Genomic DNA, 24204 nt, shown 5'->3' with positions numbered 1-24204 from the left:
TACGATGGATGTTGTCTACATGGATTTTAAGAAAGCGTTCGATAAAGTACCACATAAAAGGCTGGTTAACAAAATTGAGGCTCATGGAATAGCAGGGTCACTGTCCAACTGCATAAAAAAATTGGCTTATGGACAGAAAACAGCGAGTCATGGTAAAAGGTTATTTTTCAGACTGGAGAATGGGAGACAGTAGTGTTCCCCAAAAGGTCAGTGCTAGGATCACTGCTTTTCTTGCTATATATAAATGACTTGTATCTTAGAATACAGAGTAGAACTTCAAAATTTGCCAGTGATACCAAACTTGGAGGTGTGGCGACAATAAGGATGATACGAATCATCTGCAATAAAACACAGATAGGCTAGCAGAATGGGCAGACAAGTGGCAGATAGAATTTAATACTAACAAGTGTGAGGTGATGCATTTTGGCAAAAGTAATAGGATGAGGCAATATAGACTTAATGGCACAGTTCTAAAGAGTGCGCACAAACAGAGGGACCTGGGTGTGCAGGTACATCGATCTTTGATGGTGCCAGGACATAGAGTGGTTAGCAAAGCATATAGGATCTTGGGCTTCATAAATAGAGGTAGGAAAGTTATGCTGAACCTTTATAATGCTCAACTAGAGTACTACGTTCAGTTCTGGTCACCACACTTTAGGAAGGATGTGAAGGTCCTTGAGTGGGCGCAGAGCAGAATTACCAGAATGGTTCCAGGGATGGGGGATTTTAGTTACAAGGTTAGATTGGAAAAGTAGGGGTTGTTCTCCTTGGAGCAAAAGAGATTGAGGGGAGATTTGATAGCAGTGTACAAAATTAATACAGGCGTAGAAAATGTAGACAAGGAAACTCTATTCCTGTTAACTGATGGTACAAGGACTAGGGGACACAGCTTGAAGTTTCTGGTCAAGAGGTGCAGGAGGAATGTGAACAACAACATTTTTTAAACACAGTGAATAGTAATTGCCTGGAACTCACTGCCACAAGGGTGTTGGAAGTGGAGATGATTAATGACTTCAAAAGGAAATAAACTTGCAGGGCTACAGGGATTGAGCGGGGGAGTGAGACTGATTGTATTGCTCCGTGGAAAGCTGGCGTGAACTCAATGGGCTGAATGGCCTCCTTCGATGCTGTAAATGACACTATGACTCTATATCACAAAATATATGATGGCATTGGGGTTGGGGAAATACATGGTCATCCTCGAAGAAAAGGGCGAAAGCATGACTTCATTTGAGGAACCAACTGGCCCATTGTTAAAAACAACCCTGTAACAAATGTGAGAACGACCCCTGAGCAAGCAACTGCTTGGAATTCTAACTGCAACCAAATCTTACCGGGTACTCCTGTCTTACACATACAGCATGCATGATGAAGAGCTGTGGGATTTAAATCATACCCTACAACAAAACATAGTTCTCATATGCCACAAACTAAGTAATTAAAATGAGAATTAGATGAAAATAGTGTCAGATAAACCCCCCACCTACCAATATAATAAAAGCAAAATACTGCAGATGCTGGAAATCTGAAATAAAAACAAGAAATGCTGGAAATACTCAGTAGGTCTGGCAGCGTCTGTGGAGAGAGAAGCAGAGTTAACATATCAGGTCAGTGACCCTTCTTCAGAACCCCACCTACCAAGACTGAGGCACACATTATTTCGCCACATGAACATTAAAACTTAAAATTGCAAGCCCTGACTAGAAGGACATTTGCATAGCACTAGCAGTGTTGGAACAATGGGGACCCAGTCGTTGCTTCCCCAATACAAAGAAGTGGTCAAACCAATTTTAGTCACATGACTAACCGGCTGTTGCAGAGAATTTGAACTTCCAACAAAGCATTTTGAACTGAGACAAAGCTGTGTGCTCAAGGAGTAAAGATCTCTCCTGGGACTGAAGCAGGAAGACTTCTCTCCTGCCTGCTTCCACCTCCTTCCCATGGAACTGAATCTTGTGAAAACAAGTGAAACTCAAAGAGGGAAAAGTTTCCAACATGAACAAGATTTTAAGAAGACTACTGAGCCCCAACGAAAAGCAAGATTACTTACAAAAGAATTAGTGAGTTCGAAGCACCGTAACAAGATATGGCCTCAAACTGTTGCACCTTATCTTTTCTGTTCCTATCTGCAAGTATATATCGCACGTACATGCTAGTGAGGGTACGTCGTATATCCGTAGGCATGAACCATATTAGAGTTTCAGTTTTAATAAAATTTCATCTTTCTTCTTTAAACCTGAGAAAGTTTGTGTGAATTGGTTTCTTTGTCTTATAATTGGAACTGTGAACAAGGATTCGCAAAAAGGGGAGCTCAAAACACAGCGTAACAAGGTTTAATTTTAAACAAAGACCGGGTAAAGATAGCAAAAGACCCTTAGACACATTTCTCATCTGGTCGTAACAATAGTTTTAACTGATTGAATTCCAACTGATCCAAAATTCTGTCACCTATATCCCATCCCAAACAAGTCCCATTCAACCATTATCCCAATCCTCGCTAACTTCTGAGCTTCAACAAATCAATTTCAAAATCCTGACCTTTTCATATCAATCCCTGCATGCTCTAGCTTCTTCGGCAACTTCTGCCAAACTTATTGCCCAAGTTTCACCTTCTACTTTTCAAACAGTCAGTTCTGCTACATAGCTGAAAATGCTGTATGTGAGCAATTGACGCTTTAGTCTTCCTGTCTACAATGGCACTTCTGTAACAATATCCTCTTAAATCAGTGCCAGCATCACTCTGACCTAGTTTGCAGGGTAGTCCCCTTCTTCATGTTGAGGCTATTGTTCATCACTATGTGCAATAGCTTATATATTCTTTTTAATAATTGTAAATATTATATTTCTTCAGTCCCCCTCTCTCAATACAGCTTATGATGGGATATACCAGCTCAAGCAGCAACAATCCTCACTGTATACCCCTCAACATCCAAACCAAAATATCAGTGGTGCTTTATTTTATAGAGTCATAGAGTTATACAACACAGAAACAGGCCCTTTGGCCCACCGTGTCTGCACCGGCCATCAAGCCTATCCACTCTAATTCCATTTTCTAGCTCTTGGCCCATAGCCCTGTATGCTATGGCGTTTCAAGTGCTCATCTAAATACTTCCTCCTGCCCCTTACCTTAAATCTATGCACCCTGGTTATTGACCGCTAAGGGAAAAAGTTTCTTCCTATCTAATTTTGTGTACCTCAATCAGGTCCCTCCTTAGCCTTCGCTGCAGAAAACAACCCTAGAATATCCAGTCTCTCTTCATAGCTGAAATGCTCCAGCCCTGGCAACATCCTGGTGAATCTCCTCTGCACCCTCTCCAGTGTAATAACATCATTCCTATAGTGTGGGGACCAGAACTGTACACAGTACTCCAGCTGTGGCCTAACTAGCCTAATTAAATAAATCTTTCCTAGCTGAGGCCCAGTGAGCTGACCCAATATTGAGAGAGTTAGCACAGGCTGCCCGGTCTGAAATTGAAGCAGAGGGAGTCACTGATTGCTACTATTTAAAGAATTACCATGCACTGCACCTAATATTTTATTTGGATATCAATTTATATTATAGCCGAGTTAAATTCAGCGCTTTGTTTTCAACAAACACAAATCAAAGGGTTTAGGTCCTACATAAACTTCATTTGATACAGCTTATCCCAGCCTCATAAAATGAAGTTACCAAAATACAATAAAATGTTGGTCTTCCTGAGTTTGAAGAGTAGGGGAAAAATTTAAAGCATTTCAAATGTGCTTTATTCCCCATACTGGGGCACCTTTCTAAAATATGGGTATGCTATTGCAAAGTCAGGACAAGATTGAAATTCATCCCCAGAATTGGAGCAGCTGAGAGCTACCCTTCTCAAGTGGCCATTCTTTGTTGGCTGCGTTTGCTGATAGCACAACCGCTAGGTGTCGCAGTACTTGCACATGCACAAATGCAGTCTCTTCAACTGGAACGTCAGTGGCTCCTGCCCCACTAGCCGCTCTCCCCCCCCCCCCCCCCGCCCCTTGGCAACTTGCTCCAGGCCACGCCACTTCCCTCTTCTCGGACACTCGTTCCCGCATTTCATCAGTCACCAAGAAACTAGGCGGGCCGCAAGGGGTGACAGGGCGACGTAGGAATGGGCGGCTGAGAGGAGGGAAGCAGCGTGGCCTAGAGCTAGCATCTGGAGGTGGGGGGGGTAGCAACCTGACAGTGGGGTGGCGCAAAGTGAGGAACAATCGGCCAGGGGCGTGGGGGGGTGGGGGGAGCAGCAAGGTCTGGTGTGAGCAGCTGAGGGGAGAAAATGTCGAGGCCTGGAGCAAGTTGCCGAGGGGGGGAGAGCAGTTAGTGGGGCGGGAGCCACTCAGTCTCCCATTCAGCCGCTTCCTCCAGCCGAGTGGGGTCCGGATACCCGATAACGTTTATCGCGCATGCACGAAGAGGCACTAAGCGCGATACGCGATGACGTCATCCCGCGCACGCGCCACTTAGTCCTGGCAAGATGTAGCTGCACATGTGCGCACTCTGATGACGACAGCAGGCTGCTGCGTTGTCCGGAATCACTTTGTTCTTTGTCTGTGTGCTTGACTAATGTATGCTTACAGGTTATTCTAATGTATGCTAATAACACATAGCTCTATCTCTCTACTGCATTCCTTGATCCCATCACCACATCTCAGCTATCTAACACGAGTCGTGCAGGAGCCCAACTAGATATCAAGACTGAAGCCATCATTTTCAGTCGATAACTAGCTCTGTTGAATTAGACCATGCAAAACCTAGTTATCCTGCTTAGCTCAGACCCTCAATCTCAAACCCCACAGCTTACTACCAGGACCATGTACTTGCAGCTCACGTCACCGGCAACATCTATCCTCTCTCAGCTCATAGATGCCAAAACCCTTATCTGTGACTTTATCAATTCTAGACTCAATTTATCCAGTGTCTTCCTTACCATCAACTGCTCTCCATAAATTCATCTCCCACATCCTATCCAACTCCAAGTCCAAGTCCCACTTGCTCATGGCCCACATATCTATATTAGATTCGTGTATCCGAGTGCATTGAATTTAAAATCCTCATCCTCAATATTTTCACCCCAAAAAATCTCCACAACTGTTTCCTGCCTTACATTCCCCCTTTCGTACCCTTCCAAGCTCAGACATTGGCTTTGTGTGCTCCTCCCTCCTTCTGGCCCACCACTTGTGGCAGAGCCTTCATTTGCCTCAACCCCATTCTTTGGATTTTCCTCCCTAAACCCTCCACCTTTTAAATAAAAAAAATTCTTGAAACTCATCCTTCTGCACAAACATTGTCATCCAACCTAATCTCTTCCCACTACAGCCCTGAGTCCACTGTTTCATGCCTTTTATTATTTTTTTTCTTCCTGCTCTGGAAAATACTTTGGGATGTTTTCTCCATTAAGGTATTATATAAAAGCAAGTTGTTACTTAACCATGGGGCATTTCTGCTGACACGGAGCTCAGCCTCACACCCACCCTTTTCAGCAGCAGTCAGCAAAAGTCAACCAGGGATAGGAACTGATTTTTCCTTTTTCATGTTATGGTCACCCAATAGGCATAGTCCAGGCATTAGAGTTTTTGTGTTTTTTATGGCTCAATACTACATACATTTACTCAGTCTTCTGGGCAACTCCATACAACTGTGACTTAACTAAGAAAAAAACATGGTATTTGTTTCTTTACACTAACAATGTTTCAGTAGCCAACATGCTGTATTAATAGTATGCATCCTATAATTCCAAACTGAAGCTATTTGTAAAATAAGGAATTAAAACTCTTATGCATACCCAATCTTTTCTTCGACTGTGTGTGGTGAAGTCATAAACTGGAACCTTCACACTTTTCCCTTTCTTCAGCTTCCTCAATGTATGTATAATTAGGTCAAAATCAAAGGCATCAGGGTGGTCAAAGTTATATTCATTTTTGGCAGCTAGTTCTTGTTCCTCCTTGTTTAAGACCTGGTGGCAGAAAGAACACAACTGAGCCATTGCCATACTTATGATTACAAGTAATAAAAACAGAGCCTCAGGGTTGATTCACAGCTCTACAAAGTGCAGACAATATGGTAGGAAGCAGGGGATATCATGAATAATTTAAAGTTTCTTAAAGACATGATGTCCAGGACGGGAACAGGAAATACAGGAGATATATATTCAGATTGGCACGGTTCTGCACTGAAGATAACGGCTAAGATGCTGAGTCACAGAGAAGGAAGGGAATGATTGGAGTGCCAGATACAAAAATTATAATAACAGATACATAAGGAATGGAGGCAGGGGCCACACAAAATGGCAAGTGGGTCTGGGAGAGGTGCCCAATTTTCTCCTGGCCGCCTGCCACTTATCCAGGGATAGCCGACCCCAATCTCGGCTAATTGAGGCCCTTAATTAGCCAATTAATGGCCACTTAAGGGCAGCCTCTTGCCTCAGCTCTGGTTTGATTGAGGTTGAAAGGGCCCGCCACTGCATGGAGACACCGCCAGGTGAGAGCTGAGGGCCTGCTAGCTGACCTGGGTGTTTGGTGGGGGGGAGGGAGGGGGAGGGGGAGGGGGGGGGGGTGGGGGGGGAGGGGAAAGAGATCCTTTCTCTAGGGGCAACACATGGCCCTAGAGAGGCCTCCCAGCCGCGAAGACTGTGCCCACAGCAAGAGCCCCCACCCTGCCCCCACCAACACCCCCTTGCTAGGGCCTGCCTAATTGGCCCGGCAACCCTCATCCCACTTACCTGCATCCCAGGGTCTCCAAGATCTTGTTCATTGTCGGCCTCCAGCAATACCAGCAGTGGTCACCTCTCCTGGTGGCGCTGCCGGACCTCCAATTGCCCTGCAACTCTGGAGGCGGGCGCTTGTCCCATAAATGGCTGCCTGCTGTGAAATTCCAACAGCGTTCAACAGAGGGCCAAGACGGGATCTTTCCCCGCCTTCTAGCCCGCTGTCGGGATAAAATCCCAGCCATATTGTAACTAAAAGAGACTACTTTTCAAGTTGGAAAGCAACAATGAGTTGAGCACCAAAGATCCTGAAATCTGTTAATTACAATTTAAATAACTAAAACCTGGATGAAGGGATCAAAACAAGATTACAAACATACGAATTAGGAGGAGTACGCCACTCGGCCCTTCGAGCCTGCTCCGCCCTTCAATAAGTTCATGGCTTCTATATATACTTTTATAAATATGTAAAAGGGAAGAGAGTAGCTAAAGTGAATGTTGGTCCGTTGGAGGATGAGACTGGGGAGTTCATAGAAGGGAACACAGAAATGGCATACACACTAAATCAGTATTTTGCTTCAGTTTTCATGGTGGAGGACACTAGTACCATCCCAATACTACCAGGTAATGCAGAGGTTATAGAAAGGTAGAAACTTAGAACAATCATCATCACTAGGGAAAAAGTACTGAGCAAACTTTTGGGGTTGAAGGCAGACAAGTCCCCAGGGCCTGATGGCCTACATCCTAGGTCTTAAAAGGAAGTGGCAGTGGAGATAGTGGATCCATTGGTTATAATATTCCAAAATTCTCTGGATACGGGATCTTTCCCCGCCTTCTAGCCCGCTGTCGGGATAAAATCCCAGCCATATTGTAACTAAAAGAGACTACTTTTCAAGTTGGAAAGCAACAATGAGTTGAGCACCAAAGATCCTGAAATCTGTTAATTACAATTTAAATAACTAAAACCTGGATGAAGGGATCAAAACAAGATTACAAACATACGAATTAGGAGGAGTACGCCACTCGGCCCTTCGAGCCTGCTCCGCCCTTCAATAAGTTCATGGCTTCTATATATACTTTTATAAATATGTAAAAGGGAAGAGAGTAGCTAAAGTGAATGTTGGTCTGTTGGAGGATGAGACTGGGGAGTTCATAGAAGGGAACACAGAAATGGCATACACACTAAATCAGTATTTTGCTTCAGTTTTCATGGTGGAGGACACTAGTACCATCCCAATACTACCAGGTAATGCAGAGGTTATAGAAAGGTAGAAACTTAGAACAATCATCATCACTAGGGAAAAAGTACTGAGCAAACTTTTGGGGTTGAAGGCAGACAAGTCCCCAGGGCCTGATGGCCTACATCCTAGGGTCTTAAAAGGAAGTGGCAGTGGAGATAGTGGATCCATTGGTTATAATATCCCAAAATTCTCTGGATTGGAAAAAAGATAATGTAACGCTCTTATTCAAAAAGGGAAGGAAGCAGAAAGTAGGAAACTATAGACCAGTTAGTTTAACATCTGTCATTGGGAAATTGTTAGAATCCATTATTAAGGAAAGCGGATATAATGGGGATCCTGTAGATGTAGTTTATCTGGACTTCCAGAAGGCATTTGATAAGGTGCTGCACAAAAGGTTAATACACAAGGTAAATTCACATGGGGTTGGGGACAATTTATTAGCTTGGATAGAGGATTGGCTAACCAACAGCAAACAAACAGAGAGTCGAGATAAATGGGTCTTTTTCTGGTTGGCAAGATGTAACTAGTGGGGTGCCACAGGGTTCGGTCCTCAGGTCCCAACTATTTACAATCTATATAAATGACTTGGATGCAGGGATAGAAGGTACTATAGCCAAATGTGCAGATGACACTAAAATAGGTGGGTCAGTAAGTTGCAATAAAGAAATAAGAAATCTACAAATGAATATGGATAGATTAGATAAATGGGCCAAAATTTGGCAGATGGAATTTAACATGGACAAGTGTGAGGTTATCCATTTTGGTTGGAATAGAAAGGCAAATTATCATCTAATGGAGAGAAACTTCAGAGTGTTTCGGTGCAGAGGGATCGGAGTGTCCTCGTGCATGAATCGCAGAAAACTAGTTTGCAGGTACAGCAGGTGATAAGGAAGGCAAATGGAATTTTGGCATTTATTGCTATAGGAATAGAGTATAAAAGTAGGGAAATGTTGCTGCAACTGTACAAGGCATTGGTGAAACCTTTTGGGCCTCCTTATCTCGAGAGACAATGGATACGCGCCTGGAGGTGGTCAGTGGTTTGTGAAGCAGCGCCTGGAGTGGCTATAAAGGCCAATTCTGGAGTGACAGGCTCTTCCACAGGTGCTGCAGAGAAATTTGTTTGTTGGGGCTGTTGCACAGTTGGCTCTCCCCTTGCGCCTCTGTCTTTTTTCCTGCCAACTACTAAGTCTCTTCGACTCGCCACAATTTAGCCCTGTCTTTATGGCTGCCCGCCAGCTCTGGCGAATGCTGGCAACTGACTCCCACGACTTGTGATCAATGTCACACGATTTCATGTCGCGTTTGCAGACGTCTTTATAACGGAGACATGGACGGCCGGTGGGTCTGATACCAGTGGCGAGCTCGCTGTACAATGTGTCTTTGGGGATCCTGCCATCTTCCATGCGGCTCACATGGCCAAGCCATCTCAAGCGCCGCTGACTCAGTAGTGTGTATAAGCTGGGGATGTTGGCCGCTTCAAGGACTTCTGTGTTGGAGATATAGTCCTGCCACCTGATGCCAAGTATTCTCCGAAGGCAGCGAAGATGGAATGAATTGAGACGTCGCTCTTGGCTGGCATACGTTGTCCAGGCCTCGCTGCCGTAGAGCAAGGTACTGAGGACACAGGCCTGATACACTCGGACTTTTGTGTTCCGTGTCAGTGCGCCATTTTCCCACACTCTCTTGGCCAGTCTGAACATAGCAGTGGAAGCCTTACCCATGCGCTTGTTGATTTCTGCATCTAGAGACAGGTTACTGGTGATAGTTGAGCCTAGGTAGGTGAACTCTTGAACCACTTCCAGAGCGTGGTCGCCAATATTGATGGATGGAGCATTTCTGACATCCTGCCCCATGATGTTCGTTTTCTTGAGGCTGATGGTTAGGCCAAATTCATTGCAGGCAGACGCAAACCTGTCGATGAGACTCTGCAGGCATTCTTCAGTGTGAGATGTTAAAGCAGCATCGTCAGCAAAGAGGAGTTCTCTGATGAGGACTTTCTGTACTTTGGACTTCGCTCTTAGACGGGCAAGGTTGAACAACCTGCCCCCTGACCTTGTGTGGAGGAAAATTCCTTCTTCAGAGGATTTGAACGCATGTGAAAGCAGCAGGGAGAAGAAAATCCCAAAAAGTGTGGGTGCGAGAACACAGCCCTGTTTCACACCACTCAGGATAGGAAAGGGCTCTGATGAGGAGCCACCATGTTGAATTGTGCCTTTCATATTGTCATGGAATGAGGTGATGATACTTAGTAGCTTTGGTGGACATCCGATCTTTTCTAGTAGTCTGAAGAGACCACGTCTGCTGACGAGGTCAAAGGCTTTGGTGAGATCAATGAAAGCAATGTAGAGGGGCATCTGTTGTTCACGGCATTTCTCCTGTATCTGACGAAGGGAGAACAGCATGTCAATAGTCGATCTCTCTGCACGAAAGCCACACTGTGCCTCAGGGTAGACGCGCTCGGCCAGCTTCTGGAGCCTGTTCAGAGCGACTCGAGCAAAGACTTTCCCCACTATGCTGAGCAGGGAGATTCCACGGTAGTTGTTGCAGTCACCGCGGTCACCTTTGTTTTTATAGAGGGTGATGATGTTGGCATCGCGCATGTCCTGGGGTACTGCTCCCTCGTCCCAGCACAGGCATAGCAGTTCATGTAGTGCTGAGAGTAACACCTGGAGTATTGCGTACAGTTTTGGTCCCCTTACTTGAGAAAGGAAGTAGTTGCATTGGAGGCAGTTCAGAAGAGGTTAACTAGATTGATTCCAGAGATGGGGGGGCTTATCTTATGAAGAGAGAGTGAGCAGTTTAGGCCTTTACTCTCTGGAGTTTAGAAGAATGAGAGGAGATCTAATTGAGGTATATAAGATGATGAAGGGGATTGACAAAGTAGACGTAGATAGGATGTTTCCTCTTGTGCGGCAATCTAGAATGAGAGGTCATAGTTTTAGGATAAGGGGTAGCAGAATTAAAACAGAGATGAGGAGAAATTACTTCTCTCAAAGGGTCGTGAATCTGTGGAATTCACTACCCCAGAGTGCAGTTGATGCCGGGACGTTGGGTAAATTTGAGATAGACAGATTTTTAATTAGAAATGGGTTGAAGGGTTATGGAGAGTGGGCAGGAAAGTGGAGTTGAGGCCAAGATGAGATCAGCCATGATCGTATTGAATGGCGGAGCAGAATCGAGGGGCTGAATTGCCTACTCCTGCTCCTAGTTCTTATCTTCTTATGGTTACTCCACATTTCCTTCCACCCCCTTGCTTACCAAGAATCTATCTACCTCTGCCTTAAAAATATTCAAGGTTCTGCTTCCACTGCCTTTTGAGGAAGAGAATTCCAAAGACTCACGAACCTCTGAGAAAAAAATTCTCCTCATCTCTGTCTTAAATGGGCGACCCCTTACTTTTAAACAGTGACCCCTAGTTCTGGATTCTCCCACAAGGGGAAATATCCTTTCCATATACACCCTGTCAAGACCCCTCAGGATCTTATATGTTTCAATCAAGTCACGTCTTACTCTTCTAAATTCCAGCAGATACAAACCTAGCCTGTCCAATCTTTCCTCATAAGACAGCCCGCCCATTCCAGGTATTAGTCTAGTAAACCTTCTCCATACTACCTCCAATGCATTTACATCCTTCCTTAAATAAGGAAACCTCTACTGTACCCAGTACTCCAGATGTGGTCTCACCAATGCCCTGTATAGCTGAAGCATAACATCACTACTTTTGTATTCAATTTCCCTCGCGATAAACGATAACAATAGCTTTCCTAATTACGTGCTGTACCCGCATACTCGCCTTTTGCGATTCGTGCGCTAGGACAGCCAGATCGTTCTGCATCTCAGAGCTCTGCAAAGTCCCACCATTTAGATAATATGCTACTTTTTTATTCTTCCTGCCAAAGTAGACAAGTTCACACTTTCTCACATTATACTCCATTTGCCAGGTCTTTTCCCACTCACTTAACCTATCTATATCCCTTTGTAGCCCACTTATGTCCTCTTCACAACTTATTTTCCTACCTATCTTTGTGTCATCAGCAAATTTAGCAATCATACCTTCGGTCCCTTCATCGAAGTCATTTATATAAATTGTAAAAAGTTGAAGCCCCAGCACAGATCCCTGTGGCACATCACTCATTACATCTTGCCAACCAGAAAATAACCCATTTATGCCTACTTTCTTTCCTGTTAGCTAGCCAATCTTCAATACATGCCAATATGTTGCCCCCTACACTACGAGCTTTTATTTTCCACACTAACTTTTGATGTGGCACCTTATCAAATGCCTTCTGGAAATCTAAGTACAATACATTCACCAGTTCCCCTTTATCCACAGCACAAGTAACTCCCTCAAAGAACTCCAATAAATTGGTTAAGCATGATTTCCCTTTCATAAAACCATGTTGTCTCTGCCCGATTATCTTGAATTTTTCTAAATGCCCTGCTGCAAGGTCTTTAATAATAGTTAATATTTTCCTAAGACAGATGTTAAGCTAACTGGCCTGTAGTTTCCTGCTTTCTGTCTCCCTCCCTTTTTGAAAAAAGGAGTTACATTTGCTATTTTCCAATCTAATGGAATCTTCTCCAAATCTAGGGAATTTTGGAAAATTAAAACTAACGCATCAACTACCTCAATAGCCACTTCTTTTAACACCCTAGGATGAAGTCCATCAGGACCCAGGGACTTGTCAGCCCGCAGCTCCAACAATTTGTTCAGTACCACTTCCCTGGTGACTGTAATTTTCTTGAGTTCCTCCCTCCCTTCCATTTCCTGACTTACAGCTAATACTGGGATGTTACTTGTATCCTCAATAGTGAAGACCCATGCAAAAGAACTTCAGTTCATTTGCCATCTCCTTACTATCCATTATTAATTCCCCAGACTCACTTTCTATAGGACCAACACTCACTTTATTAACTTTAAAAAATATATATCTATAGAAACTCTGTCTTTATATTTCTTGCTCGCTTTCTCTCGTACTCTAATTTTACCTCATCAATCTTAGTCATTCTTTGTTGTTTTTATATTCTGTCCAATCTTCTGACCTCCCACCCATCTTTGCTCAATTACAGGCTTTTTCTTTAAGTTAATACTATCTTTAACTGTTTCAGTTAACCACGGATGGCGGGTCCCACCCTTGGAATTTTTCTTTCTCGTTGAAATGTATCTATTCTGTGTATTCTGAAATACCCCCTTAAATGTCTGTCACTGCATCTCTATCCCTTAGCCTAATTTGCCAGTTCACTTTAGCTAGCTCTGCTTTCATGCCCTCATAATTGCCCTTATTTAAGTTTAAAATACTAGTCTTGGACCCACTCTTCTCTCCCTCAAACTGAATGTAAAATTCAATCATATTATGATTGCTGCCACGTAGAAGCGCCTTAACTATGAGGCCATTAATTAATCCTATCTTGTTGTACAGTACCAGGTCTAGTATAGCTGCTCTCTGGTTGGCTCCAGAACGTATTGTTCTAAGAAATTATCCCAAAAACATTCCATGTACTCCTCATCTAGGCCACCTCTGCCCATCTGATTTTTCCATCTATATGTAGGTTAAAATGCTCCATAATTATGCTGCACCTTTCTGACAAGCTCCCATTATTTCTTCCTTTATACCCTGTTCTACAACGTGGTTAATGTTAGGTGGCCTGTACACCACTCCCACAACAACTTCTTGCCTTTATGATTTCTCATCTCTACCCAAACTGCTTCTACATCCTGGTCTCCTGAACTTTGGTCATCCCTCTCTATTGCACTAATGCCATCATTAATTAACAAAGCTACCCTTCCACCTTTTCCTGGCTTCCTGTCTGTCCTAAATGCCTTGTGCCCTTCAATATTCAGGTCCCTATCTATGTTGTCCTGCAGCCATGTTTCTGTAATGGCTACCAGGTCGTACTTATTTATTTCCAGTTGTGCTTTCAGTTCATGCTTTGTTTCGAATGATATGTGCATTCAGATACAGAGCCTTTAGTTTTGTCCTATTATTTTTGTAACCTTGAGCCTTATCTGTTTATTTACTCTTCGATTTGTATGGTCTGTCCCTTCCAGTCACAGTCTGTTTATCATTTCCCATATTGATGAATACCTTTCTCTCTTGCCTTGTCTCTACTCCTTGATTTACCATATCTTCCCAAATTTGATCCCTTGCTCCCACCATTCAGTTTAAAACCCTCTCTACTTCCTTGGTTATGCGGCTCGCTAGAACACCGGCCCCAGCGCGGTTCAGGTGTAGACTGTCCCAATAGTACAGCAACCACTTTCCCCAGTATGGGTGCCAATGCCCCACGAACCAGAACCCACTTCTACCACACCAGTCTTTGAGCCATGCATTAATTTCTCTAAACTTATTTGTCCTAAGCCAATTTGCATGTAGCTCAGGTAATAATCCAGAGATTATTACCTTTGAGGTTCTGCTTCTTAATTTGGCACTTATTTCCTCATACTGACTATGCTGAACCTCTTTCCTTGTCCTGCCTATGTCGTTGGGTACCTACATGGATCATGACGACTGGATCCTCCCCCTCCAAGTTCTTCTCCAGCCCTGAGCAGATGCTCCGAACCCTGGCACTGGGCTGGCAACACAGCCGTCTGGACTCTCGCTCTTTGCTGCAGAGAACAGTGTCAATCCCCCTAACTATACTGTCCTCTATTCCCACTACATTGCTTTTTTCTCCCTCCACTTGAATGGCTTCCTGTACCATGGTGCCATGGTCAGATTGCTCATCCACCCTGCAGCCCCCACGCTCATTCAAATGAGCTGAAAGAACCTCAAACCTGTTGGACATCACAAAGGCTGAGGCTCCCTACACTCCTGCTCTCTGGGCTCCCTTACTGCCTCAGCTGCAGCCACACTCTCCTGTCCCTGACCACTGACCAAATCAGAAGACCCTATCCGAAGGGGTGTGACCGCCTCCTGGTACAAAATGTCCAGGTAACATCCCCCCCCCTCCCTGCTGTGTCGCAGTGTCTGCAGCTTGGACTCCAGTTCAACGACTGAGCCGAAGCTCTTGGAGCTGCAAACACTCACTGCAGACGTGCTTGCCCTGGATCACACTGGCATCCAGGAGCTCCCACATTCTGCCGCCATGACACATCACCTTTCCTGCCATCCTTAAGCTCACAGATGATAAACGCATAGGCAGAGAAAGCAGTAAGAAGCAATGCAACCAAATTCAGAAGTATTTGAATAGATTGAAAAAAACTGCACCAGAAAATGACAATTGGAGATGTATAAAATTAATACAAAAACAAAGGAGTGAATATAAGGGATATGGTAAGAAGTCTACAGAATACTTGTCAGGAAAGGGGGTTTTAGAAAAATATCATGGAAACCATTGGCCCAGTGAACAGCTGCAGTGGAAAGAACAAAGCAGGTACTAGGCTGCATTAGTAGAAAGACAGAAAACAAACCAAAAGAGTGATCGTGTTATTCAAGACACTGACTGGGCCCCAATAGCACCATATAGAATAATTACGGCACAGAAGGTGGCCAATCAGCCCGTCGTGTCCTTGCCGGCCGAAAAACAAACTAGCCGCTCAATCTAATCCCACTTTCCTGCACCTGGTCCGTAGCCTTGCCGGTTACAGCACTTCAGGTGCATGTCAAGGAACCTTCAAAAGAATTGAAGGTTTCTGCCTCCACCACCGTTCCTGGCAGTGACACCCACCACCCGCTGGGTGAAAAGGTTTTTCCTCATGTCCCCTCTAATCTACCAATCACCTCAAATCTGTGCTCCCTGGTAATTGACCACTCTGCTAGCGGAAACAGGTCCTTCCTGTCTACTCCATCTAGGCCCCTCATAATTTTGTATACCTCTATTAAGACACCCCTCAGGCTCCTCTGTTCTAAGGAAAACAATCCTACCCTATCCAATCTTTCCTCATAGCTACAACTTTCGAGCCCTGATAACATTCTTGTAAATCTCCTCTATACTCTCTCCAGAGCAATTATGTCCTTTCTGTAATGTGGTGACCAGAACTGTACGCAATATTCCAGCTGTGGCCTAACCAGTGTTTTATACAGTTCCAGCATTACATCCCTGCTTTTGTACTCTACACCTCGGCCAATAAAGGAAAGCATTCCATATGTCTTCACCACTCTATTTACCTGTCCTGCCACCTTCAGGGACCTGTGGACATGCACTCCAATGTCTCTCACTTCTTCTACCCCTCTCAATATCCTCCCATTTATTGTGTATTCCCTCGCTTTATTTGCCCTCCTCAAATGCATTACCTCACACTTATCTGGGTTGAATTCCATTTGCCACTTTTCCACCCACTCAACCAAATCACTGATAGCGTTCGGGAGTCTAAGGCTATCCTCTTCACTATCAACTACACGGCTAATTTTTGTGTCATCAGCAAATTTCTCAATCATGCCTCCCGCATTTAAGTCCAAATCATTAATATATACCACAAACAGCAAGGGACCCAGCATTAAGCCCTGTGGAACACCACTGTAAACAGCTTTCCATTCACAAAAACATCCGTCAACTACTACCCTTGGTTTCCTGGCCCTGAGCCAATTCTGGATCCAACCTGCCACATTCCCCTGTATCCCATGGGCTTTCATTTTACTGACCAGTCTGCCATGTGGGACCTTGTCAAATGCCTTACTAAAATACATGTAGACCACATCCACTGCACTTCCCTCATCAATCGTTACTAACTTAATTCAGTTTTTTGAGGAAGTAGGACATGACCTTCCCTTAACAAATCCATGCTGACTATCCGATTAATCCCTGCCTTTCTAAGTGGCAATTTATCCTCAGAATAAATTCTAACAATTTACCCACCACTGAGGTCAGACTGACCATCCTATAATTATTTGGCCTATCCCTTGCACCCTTTTTAAACAATGGTACAACATTCGCAGACCTCCAATCGTCTGGTACCTATCCTGTATCTAATGAGGATTTGAAGATGATCCTCAGCGCATCCGCTATTTCCTCCCTGGCTTCCTTTAACAACCTGGAATGCAATCCAACCAGCCCTGGCAATTTATCCACTTTCAAGGATGTCAGACCCTCTAGTACTTCCTCTCTCATTATGCTTATCGTATCTAATATTTCACACTCCTCTTTAACTACAATGTCTACATCAACCCTCTCCTTTGTGAAGGCAGGGACAAAAAACTCATTAAGAACCCTGCCCACATCTTCTGCATCCACACACAAGTTCCCTTGTACATCTCTGATAGTCCCTACCCTTTCCTTAGTTATCCTCTTGCTCTTAATGTACTGATAAAACATCTTTGGGTTTTCCTTGAATTTACCTGCCAATAATTTTTCATGTCCTCTCTTTGCTTTTCTAATTTCCTTTTTTACTTCACTTTTTTACTCCTCTGGGCTTTCTAAAGTATTAAGATTTTTATGATTGTTATAAGGTTTCTTTTTCTGCTTTAATTTACCCTGAAAGCTTCTAGATAACCAGGGGGCTCTTGATTTGACAGTACCACCCTTTATCATTGTGGGGACATGCCGACACTGTGCCTGTAGAATCTCGCTTTTGAATGTCTCCCAGTGGTTTGCTCCTTCAAATAGCTGTATCCAGTCCACTTTCACCAGATCCCCTCCCAGCTTCTTAAAATTTGCCTTTCCCCAATTTAGAACTTTTACTCCTGTTTTATCTTTGTCCTTTTCCATAATTATGCTAAAACTAACTATTATGGTGACTATCTCCAAAATGGTCACCCATTGTTACTTCCTCCACTTGCCCAGCTTCATTACTGAAGACTAAATCTAGAATTGTGCCCCCTCCCATTGGGCTTGTTACGTGATGGCTAAAAAAGTTCTCTTGAACAGTTCAAGAATTTTGTCCCCTCTGTGCCCTTCACACTGTTTGTATTCCAGTTGATACTGAAATCCCCAACTATTATTTCCCTTTAGTTTTTGCACTTATAAATTCACTGACATATTTGTTCTTCTACCTCCCTTTCACTATTTTGGGGTCTATAGTACATTCCTAGTAGTCTGGCAGCCCCTTTTTTATTTCTGAGCTCCACCCATATGGCCTCTGGAATGCAGGACTGATGACCGTACCAGGAATATTAGGACAACCGAGATGCTAGCCTGTCTCAGAAATCTAAACTAAAGAATGGTTAGGAAGATGGGCTTGTTACAGAAGAACCACTGATGCAATCTAATGGAAGCTTTTTAAAATTATGAGCCCCTACTAAGAATCCTCAACACATCTAGTTCATTCAGGACTCAATAAAATGGGAAATTCCTAATGCACACGACAAGCCTTTCAGTCATCAATCTATTCGCCACTCTCCCTTCATAAAACAATTCTATTTCCAATATCAGTATGGAAGAAATTGTAATGACACGTATTTCTAAAATAAAGTAGCTTTCTAAAAACTCAGCCCATATTTTTCGAGCTCATTTCAGAAGTACTACAAGTTTCAAAGAAGTACTACAGTTTCAAAGTATCTGTGGTCATTAAAAAAGCTGTTGTTTTAAACATACAGTTTTCCTTTCATTAGTAACCTCAGAAGACTTATTTCTTGGCTGCTCGCAACAGGAAATAAGCACGACTTAGCGCCTACATAAATGAGGTGGAGACCCAGATTTTAAGAATTCCCCAGTGGGTTCAGAGGGCCCGCACCTACAACACTGTGTTGCATATAAAATGAAACAGGACAGCTCCCATCCCTCATTTTCATGTGTTTTCAGCAGCAGGGTGGTAGAAGAAGCAGGCTTTAATACCTTTTTCCCAGTCCCTACCAATTGCAGGATCAGAGCGCTGCAGGCTCTGTTTGGACTCTTGGGGAGATGGTGGCGTCGTGGTAATGTCACTGAACTAGCAATCCAGAGGCCCTCGCTAATGCCCTGCAGACAGGGGTTCAAATTCCACCCATAGTAGCTGGTGAAATTTAAATAATTTAATTAATAAAAATCTAAAATTGAAAGTTGTTCTCAGTAATGATGCCATGAAACTATCAATTATCGTAAGCACCCATCCGGTTAACTAATATCCTTTAGGGAAGGGAATCTGCTGCCCTTACCTGGTCTAGCCGACGTGTGACACCAGATCCACAGCAATGTGGTTGACTCTTAACTGCCCTCTGGTTTGCTAGGCTATTTCATTCAGTTGTCAAGAGCAATTAGGGATGGACAACAAATGCTGGCCATGCCAGTGATGCCCACATCCCATAAAGATTAAAGAAAAAGGCAAAGGCCCTGCAGGCAAGCCCTTTCTTTTCTAAGCACAGAGGGTGGTTTTCTGGCTGATGTTTTTGGAATGTAGCCAGAAGGTCCTGACCATGGCAGTCATTGCTTTTATTGCAGGCCAAAGTGATCTGCACCAGCAGCTGACTTTCCCTCCCTATTGAAAGGCTCTCGTCCAGCGGTGGGTAAACCTTTCAGCCAGAGGGCCACATCTGGATATGGAAATTATATGGGGGGGGGCCATAAATGCTCAGGAAACAAATAATTAAGATAAAGTTTAGTACAAACAAGCATAAAACTATTATAGCGATGCGTTACAACAGTAAAACCAAACGTACCCCCCTTTTTCACACTCCCTTGGCTAATGTGAACAATGCAGCTGGTCACCCCTCTTTACAACGACATCAAGGTCTGGAGTCATTTTGTTGTGGAAATCCACAATAAGCAGCAAAGATGTTGGTCAGTTAACTAATCAGTGAGATGCCCATTTCAAAATGTGAAATAAATCCTTGATGGTTCCCAAAGCATCGCTTAATCACGACAGCCAAACAGCATTTGATGTTCTGATCTAATTAAGTATTTGAATCTATGGGTACTTAAAAGCTAATTGCTGAGAAGGGTATTGAATCACATGAATTTTGGAAAATACTGGCAAACATTTCAGTATTTATAAATGGACGGTCAATGTCAATTTAAGCATCATTTTTCACTGCGATTGGATTTTTTGACTTATACATGACATTTACATTTTAGAAAATGATTGCACTTCAAATTGAAGTTTTTTTTAAAAATTCGCATTACCTTACAAATAGACCCATTTGTACGTTATCATCCAGCAGAGCCAGGTTTTGATCTTTGAGGCCTAAAAATTGGATGTCTGTAAACCCTAGTCCTCCCTATGTAATTCCTAATCAGATCAAACTAAATTATCTTATAATGCAGACCATCACATCCAGTTCAGCTCTCAATCACTTCCAGGTCAGCAACAGGTCCTTCCCTTGGGCCATTGTCCTCTACAAACTGCATCATCAACAGAAATCAGAGGGTTTACTTATATTGTGTTGCTCTCAGTGCTCCTCCATGTGCGCTCCCCTCCTCTCAAGGGGTGCATGATTTGTCTCCCCCAGATTCGGATTACACTACACCCGTAAACGATACCATTCTATTTGTTAGACATATAATCAAGAACCCACCTATGGGCAAGGACATGCACCATGTCGACAACATTGAACAGTAACATAACCTCATTTGTTTACAATTCCAATGAGGTAAAATGTGACTGGAGAGAGAGCGAGAGAGAAAAAAAACATTGAAATCACCCTCCCATCTACAGGACAAGTCAATTAATATCCATGAGCTATAAGTGCAAGCAAAGATTCCCAGTACAGACGCAAGGCTAGGAGGATTGCTCCTGTTTGTTTGCATTTGACAAAGGCTGAAAGGGGTGGACCAAGAGCCACTGTAAACAAAGACAAACAGGGAGCTCAGCGCACATCACAGTGTGGCACAGATCAGATTTTGCTCTTCAACCAGAAGTGCATAGGCTGCACATCAACATATTAGAGTCACAGAGCCATAGAGTCATACAGCACAGAAACATGCCCTTCGGCCCAATGCACCTGCGCTGACCATCAAGCACCCATCCAAAACTAATCACACTTGCCCGCAGTTGGCCCACAGCCTTGTATGTTATGGCGTTTCAAGTGCTCATCTAAATACTTCTTAAATCTTGTGAGTGTTCCTGCCTCTACCACCCCTTCAGGTAGTGTGTTCCAGATTCCAACCACCCTCTGGGTGAAAAAATTTTTCCTCAACTCCCCTCTAAACCTCCTGCCCCTTACCTTAAATCTATGCCCCTTAGTTATCGACCCTTCCGCTAAGGGAAAAAGTTTCTTCCTATCTATCCCCCATATAATTTTGTATACCTGAATCTGGTCCCCCCTCATCCTTCTCTGTTCTAGGGAAAACAACCCTAGCCTTTTCAGTTCTCTCTTCATAGCTGAAATGCTCCAGTCCAGGCAACATCCTGGTGAATCTCCTCGGCACCCTCTCCAGTGCAATCACATCCTTCCTATAGTGTGGTGCCCAGAACAGTACACAGTACTCCAGCTGTGGCCTAACTAGCATTTTATACAGCTCCATCATAACCTCCCTGCTCTTATATTCTATGCCTTGGCTAATAAAGGCAAGTATCCCATATGCCTTCCTAACCACCTTATCTACCTGTGCTGCTGCCTTCAGTGATCTGTGGACAAGCACCCCAAGGTCCCTCTGTACTCCCTAAGGTCCTACCATCCATTGTATATTCTCTTGCCTTCTTAGTCCGCCCAAAGTGCATCACCTCACACTTCTCAGGATTAAACTCCATTTGCCACAGCTCCGCGCATCTTACCGGCCCATCTATATCGTCCTGTAATCTAAGGCCTTCCTGCTCACTATTTAAGACACCATTTTTCATGTCATCTGCAAACTTATATTCTGTAGATGATCTCAAGAAACAATTGCAGACCAAACCAAATTTACCTCTGACTCTAAGTTTCTGTAACCAAAGTAGAGCTGGAATAGGAAACTGTAGTGTGTTGGAAATGATTGAAATAAACAAGACTGCATTCACCAGAGAAGCTCCCAGTCTTTGAACTGTGGAGATTTACCAGAGATGCTGAAGAATGACACAATCCCAAGGATGGGTGCTAGCCAACAATCACTGGCTAACGTACCTTAAACTACTTCCTGAGGCCAAAATAAAAGCAAAACACTGCGGATGCTGGAAATCTGAAATAAAAACAAGAAATGCTGGGACCACTCAGCAGGTCTGGCAGCATCTGTGGAAAGAGAAGCAGAGTTAACGTTTCGGGTCAGTGACCCGAAGAAGGGTCACTGACCCGAAAAGTTAACTCTGCTTCTCTTTCCACAGATGCTGCCAGACCTGCTGAGTGGTTCCAACATTTCTTGTTTTTATTACTTCCTGAGGCCATTGGACCCACTGGCACGACAGCGGCCAGGCTGTAGCCTGCGGGCTGTAGTTTGCCCACCCCTGCTCTCGGTCCTGCTGGGAGTGCAACCAAACCACAAAAATGACCAGTCCTCTAAATTTGGACAATCAATGACCTAGACAAGAGCGGTGCACTTTGAAAAGTCCTTGTCACAGCAGGATTTTATTAACACATCAACATGGTTGGATTTGCAAATTTAGGCACACTTCAAAATTGTTTCACATCTAGGCAAATGCAGAAACTGTGTAATGATGTAAAGTGCTACATCCATTATGGACAATAAATTAATTCAATTTTACAAGAAAATTTGTGCAACATTTTCACTTCTCTTTCACCCCCAGATTTTTGGATGAAGTGATAATCTATGTTCTTGAAATTATACCAGTGCTATAACCATAAAAATACAATCAATTATGAAATTCTTCTGTTTGTCATTTTACAGAAGACATTAACTGCTCCATCAAAATAGCAAAGGACAGAATTTCACACTAATACCGTAGTATCCATAATTGTAATTTCAAGACATCTGTATAGAGCATATTCTATACCAACCACTGCAAGCAAAACTATTCCACCTTATAGAAGGAGTCCATAGAAAGAAGGACCACCCAAGGAACATCCAAAGCCTCAATGATCTTGTTAGCCACTGTGGTTTTTCCAGAAGAACTTCCTCCACACAAACCTGCAAAAAAAACATTTGTAAGCACATTAAGGAGTTGAAAACTGGACAGGGAGTACACAGTACCCTTTCACAACATCATACACTCAACTTTTTTTAATTACAATGGTGTTGGTTTACATGTTGGACTAAATCATGATTCCTATTGTTTTCCATCTTTTTGTCTCAAGTACATAATAGGGTCTTTATTAAAGAGATACATACTGTAACGATCAAGGCGGGAATAATGCAGTGCTAATTCAGTCTCACTACTCCACAGGTCATAGCAGATCAAATAAAATTTCCCACCTACCAAAGAATAGCAGAATTAAAAACCTTATTTGTTCCCCAGAATAAAGCACACCAAACCAGGTTTCTTTAAACAACAACATTAACTATTGATTAGAAAAGAAATACCAAGTCTTAACTACTAATGAGATAAATCTATATAAATTGTTACGACCAGATGAGAAAAGTGTCTAGGGGTCCCTCTCATCCTTCACCTTGTCTTACTGTAACAGGGCTTAATTTTTAAACACACCGTGTTTTTAGCTCCCCCTTGTGAATCCTTGTTCACTGCTTTCCAATTATAAGGCGCAGAAACAGGCTTTCCTAGGTTTAAAGAAGAAAAGTTGAAATTTATTAAACTTGGACTTAAACTCTAATTCGGCTGATGCCTACGGATGCACGACGTGCCCGTGCTGGCATGCATACGCGATACACACATGCAAATAGAGACAGACAAGAGAAGAAAAATAATGTGGAAAAGTTTGAGGCAATATCTGAAGAGTTGTTGTTATGGTTCTTTGAGTTCACTGTAGAGTCCTTGATTGTAGGTAGATCTTGCTTTTTGTTGGGGCCCAGTATTCTCCTTAAACCTGCTTCATTGTAGGAGACTTTTCTCTCTTGGGGTTCATGTGTCTTCACTGGATTCAGAGGCTTGTGAAAAAGAGATGGCAGCAGACAGGAGAAATCTTCTCAGTTCAGGAGCAAATAGCCTTTGAGTTCAACCTGTTTGTACAATTCAGAAAAACCCAGGTTACCAAGTAGGTTAGTCATGTGACTAATTGGTCTGAGCACGTCTTGGATAACAGCAGTCTCTGAAATGCTCCTCTTACACACAATACCTCATGATCAAGGTCCATTGTGGGATGAATGCGTCAGGGAATGGTCCTTTGTCCTTCCAATCACCGTCTGTTAATATGCAAATATCTTTTCCAGCCATGGCTGATCTGTTTAACAAGTCCTTTCTTCACTCCAGTAACAGTTTAAATCAGTGTTCATGACAAAATTAATGTGCCTCATTCTTGGCAGGTGGGGGCCTAGCATGACACTATATATATGAAAAACTCCTCATTTCCTTAGCCCTCATGCACACACGCATACATTCAAAAGAAACAGTTAATTGGAGAAAAAGGATTTTTGGTTGACAGCTG

At 43.3% G+C, this 24204-nt stretch overlaps 1 protein-coding gene across 4 annotated transcripts in view; it reads right to left on the bottom strand.

Moving 5' to 3' along the window:
- The window catches only part of si:ch211-243j20.2 (uridine-cytidine kinase-like 1), a 129277-nt gene that overhangs the window by 75554 nt on the left and 29519 nt on the right, over positions 1-24204 (bottom strand). For all 4 annotated transcript variants that reach the window (XM_068024085.1, XM_068024084.1, XM_068024087.1 and 1 more), the window contains exons 3-4: positions 22686-22792; positions 5784-5954 (exon numbers count right to left, since the gene is read on the bottom strand). In XM_068024085.1, the coding sequence (XP_067880186.1) occupies positions 5784-5954; positions 22686-22792 (278 nt within the window). The remainder of the gene's footprint in view (positions 1-5783; positions 5955-22685; positions 22793-24204) is intronic.

The sequence above is a fragment of the Heterodontus francisci genome, chromosome 3 (assembly GCF_036365525.1).
Source record: "Heterodontus francisci isolate sHetFra1 chromosome 3, sHetFra1.hap1, whole genome shotgun sequence".
NCBI lineage: Eukaryota > Metazoa > Chordata > Chondrichthyes > Heterodontiformes > Heterodontidae > Heterodontus > Heterodontus francisci.
This window is presented reverse-complemented; position numbering and strand designations above follow the sequence as displayed.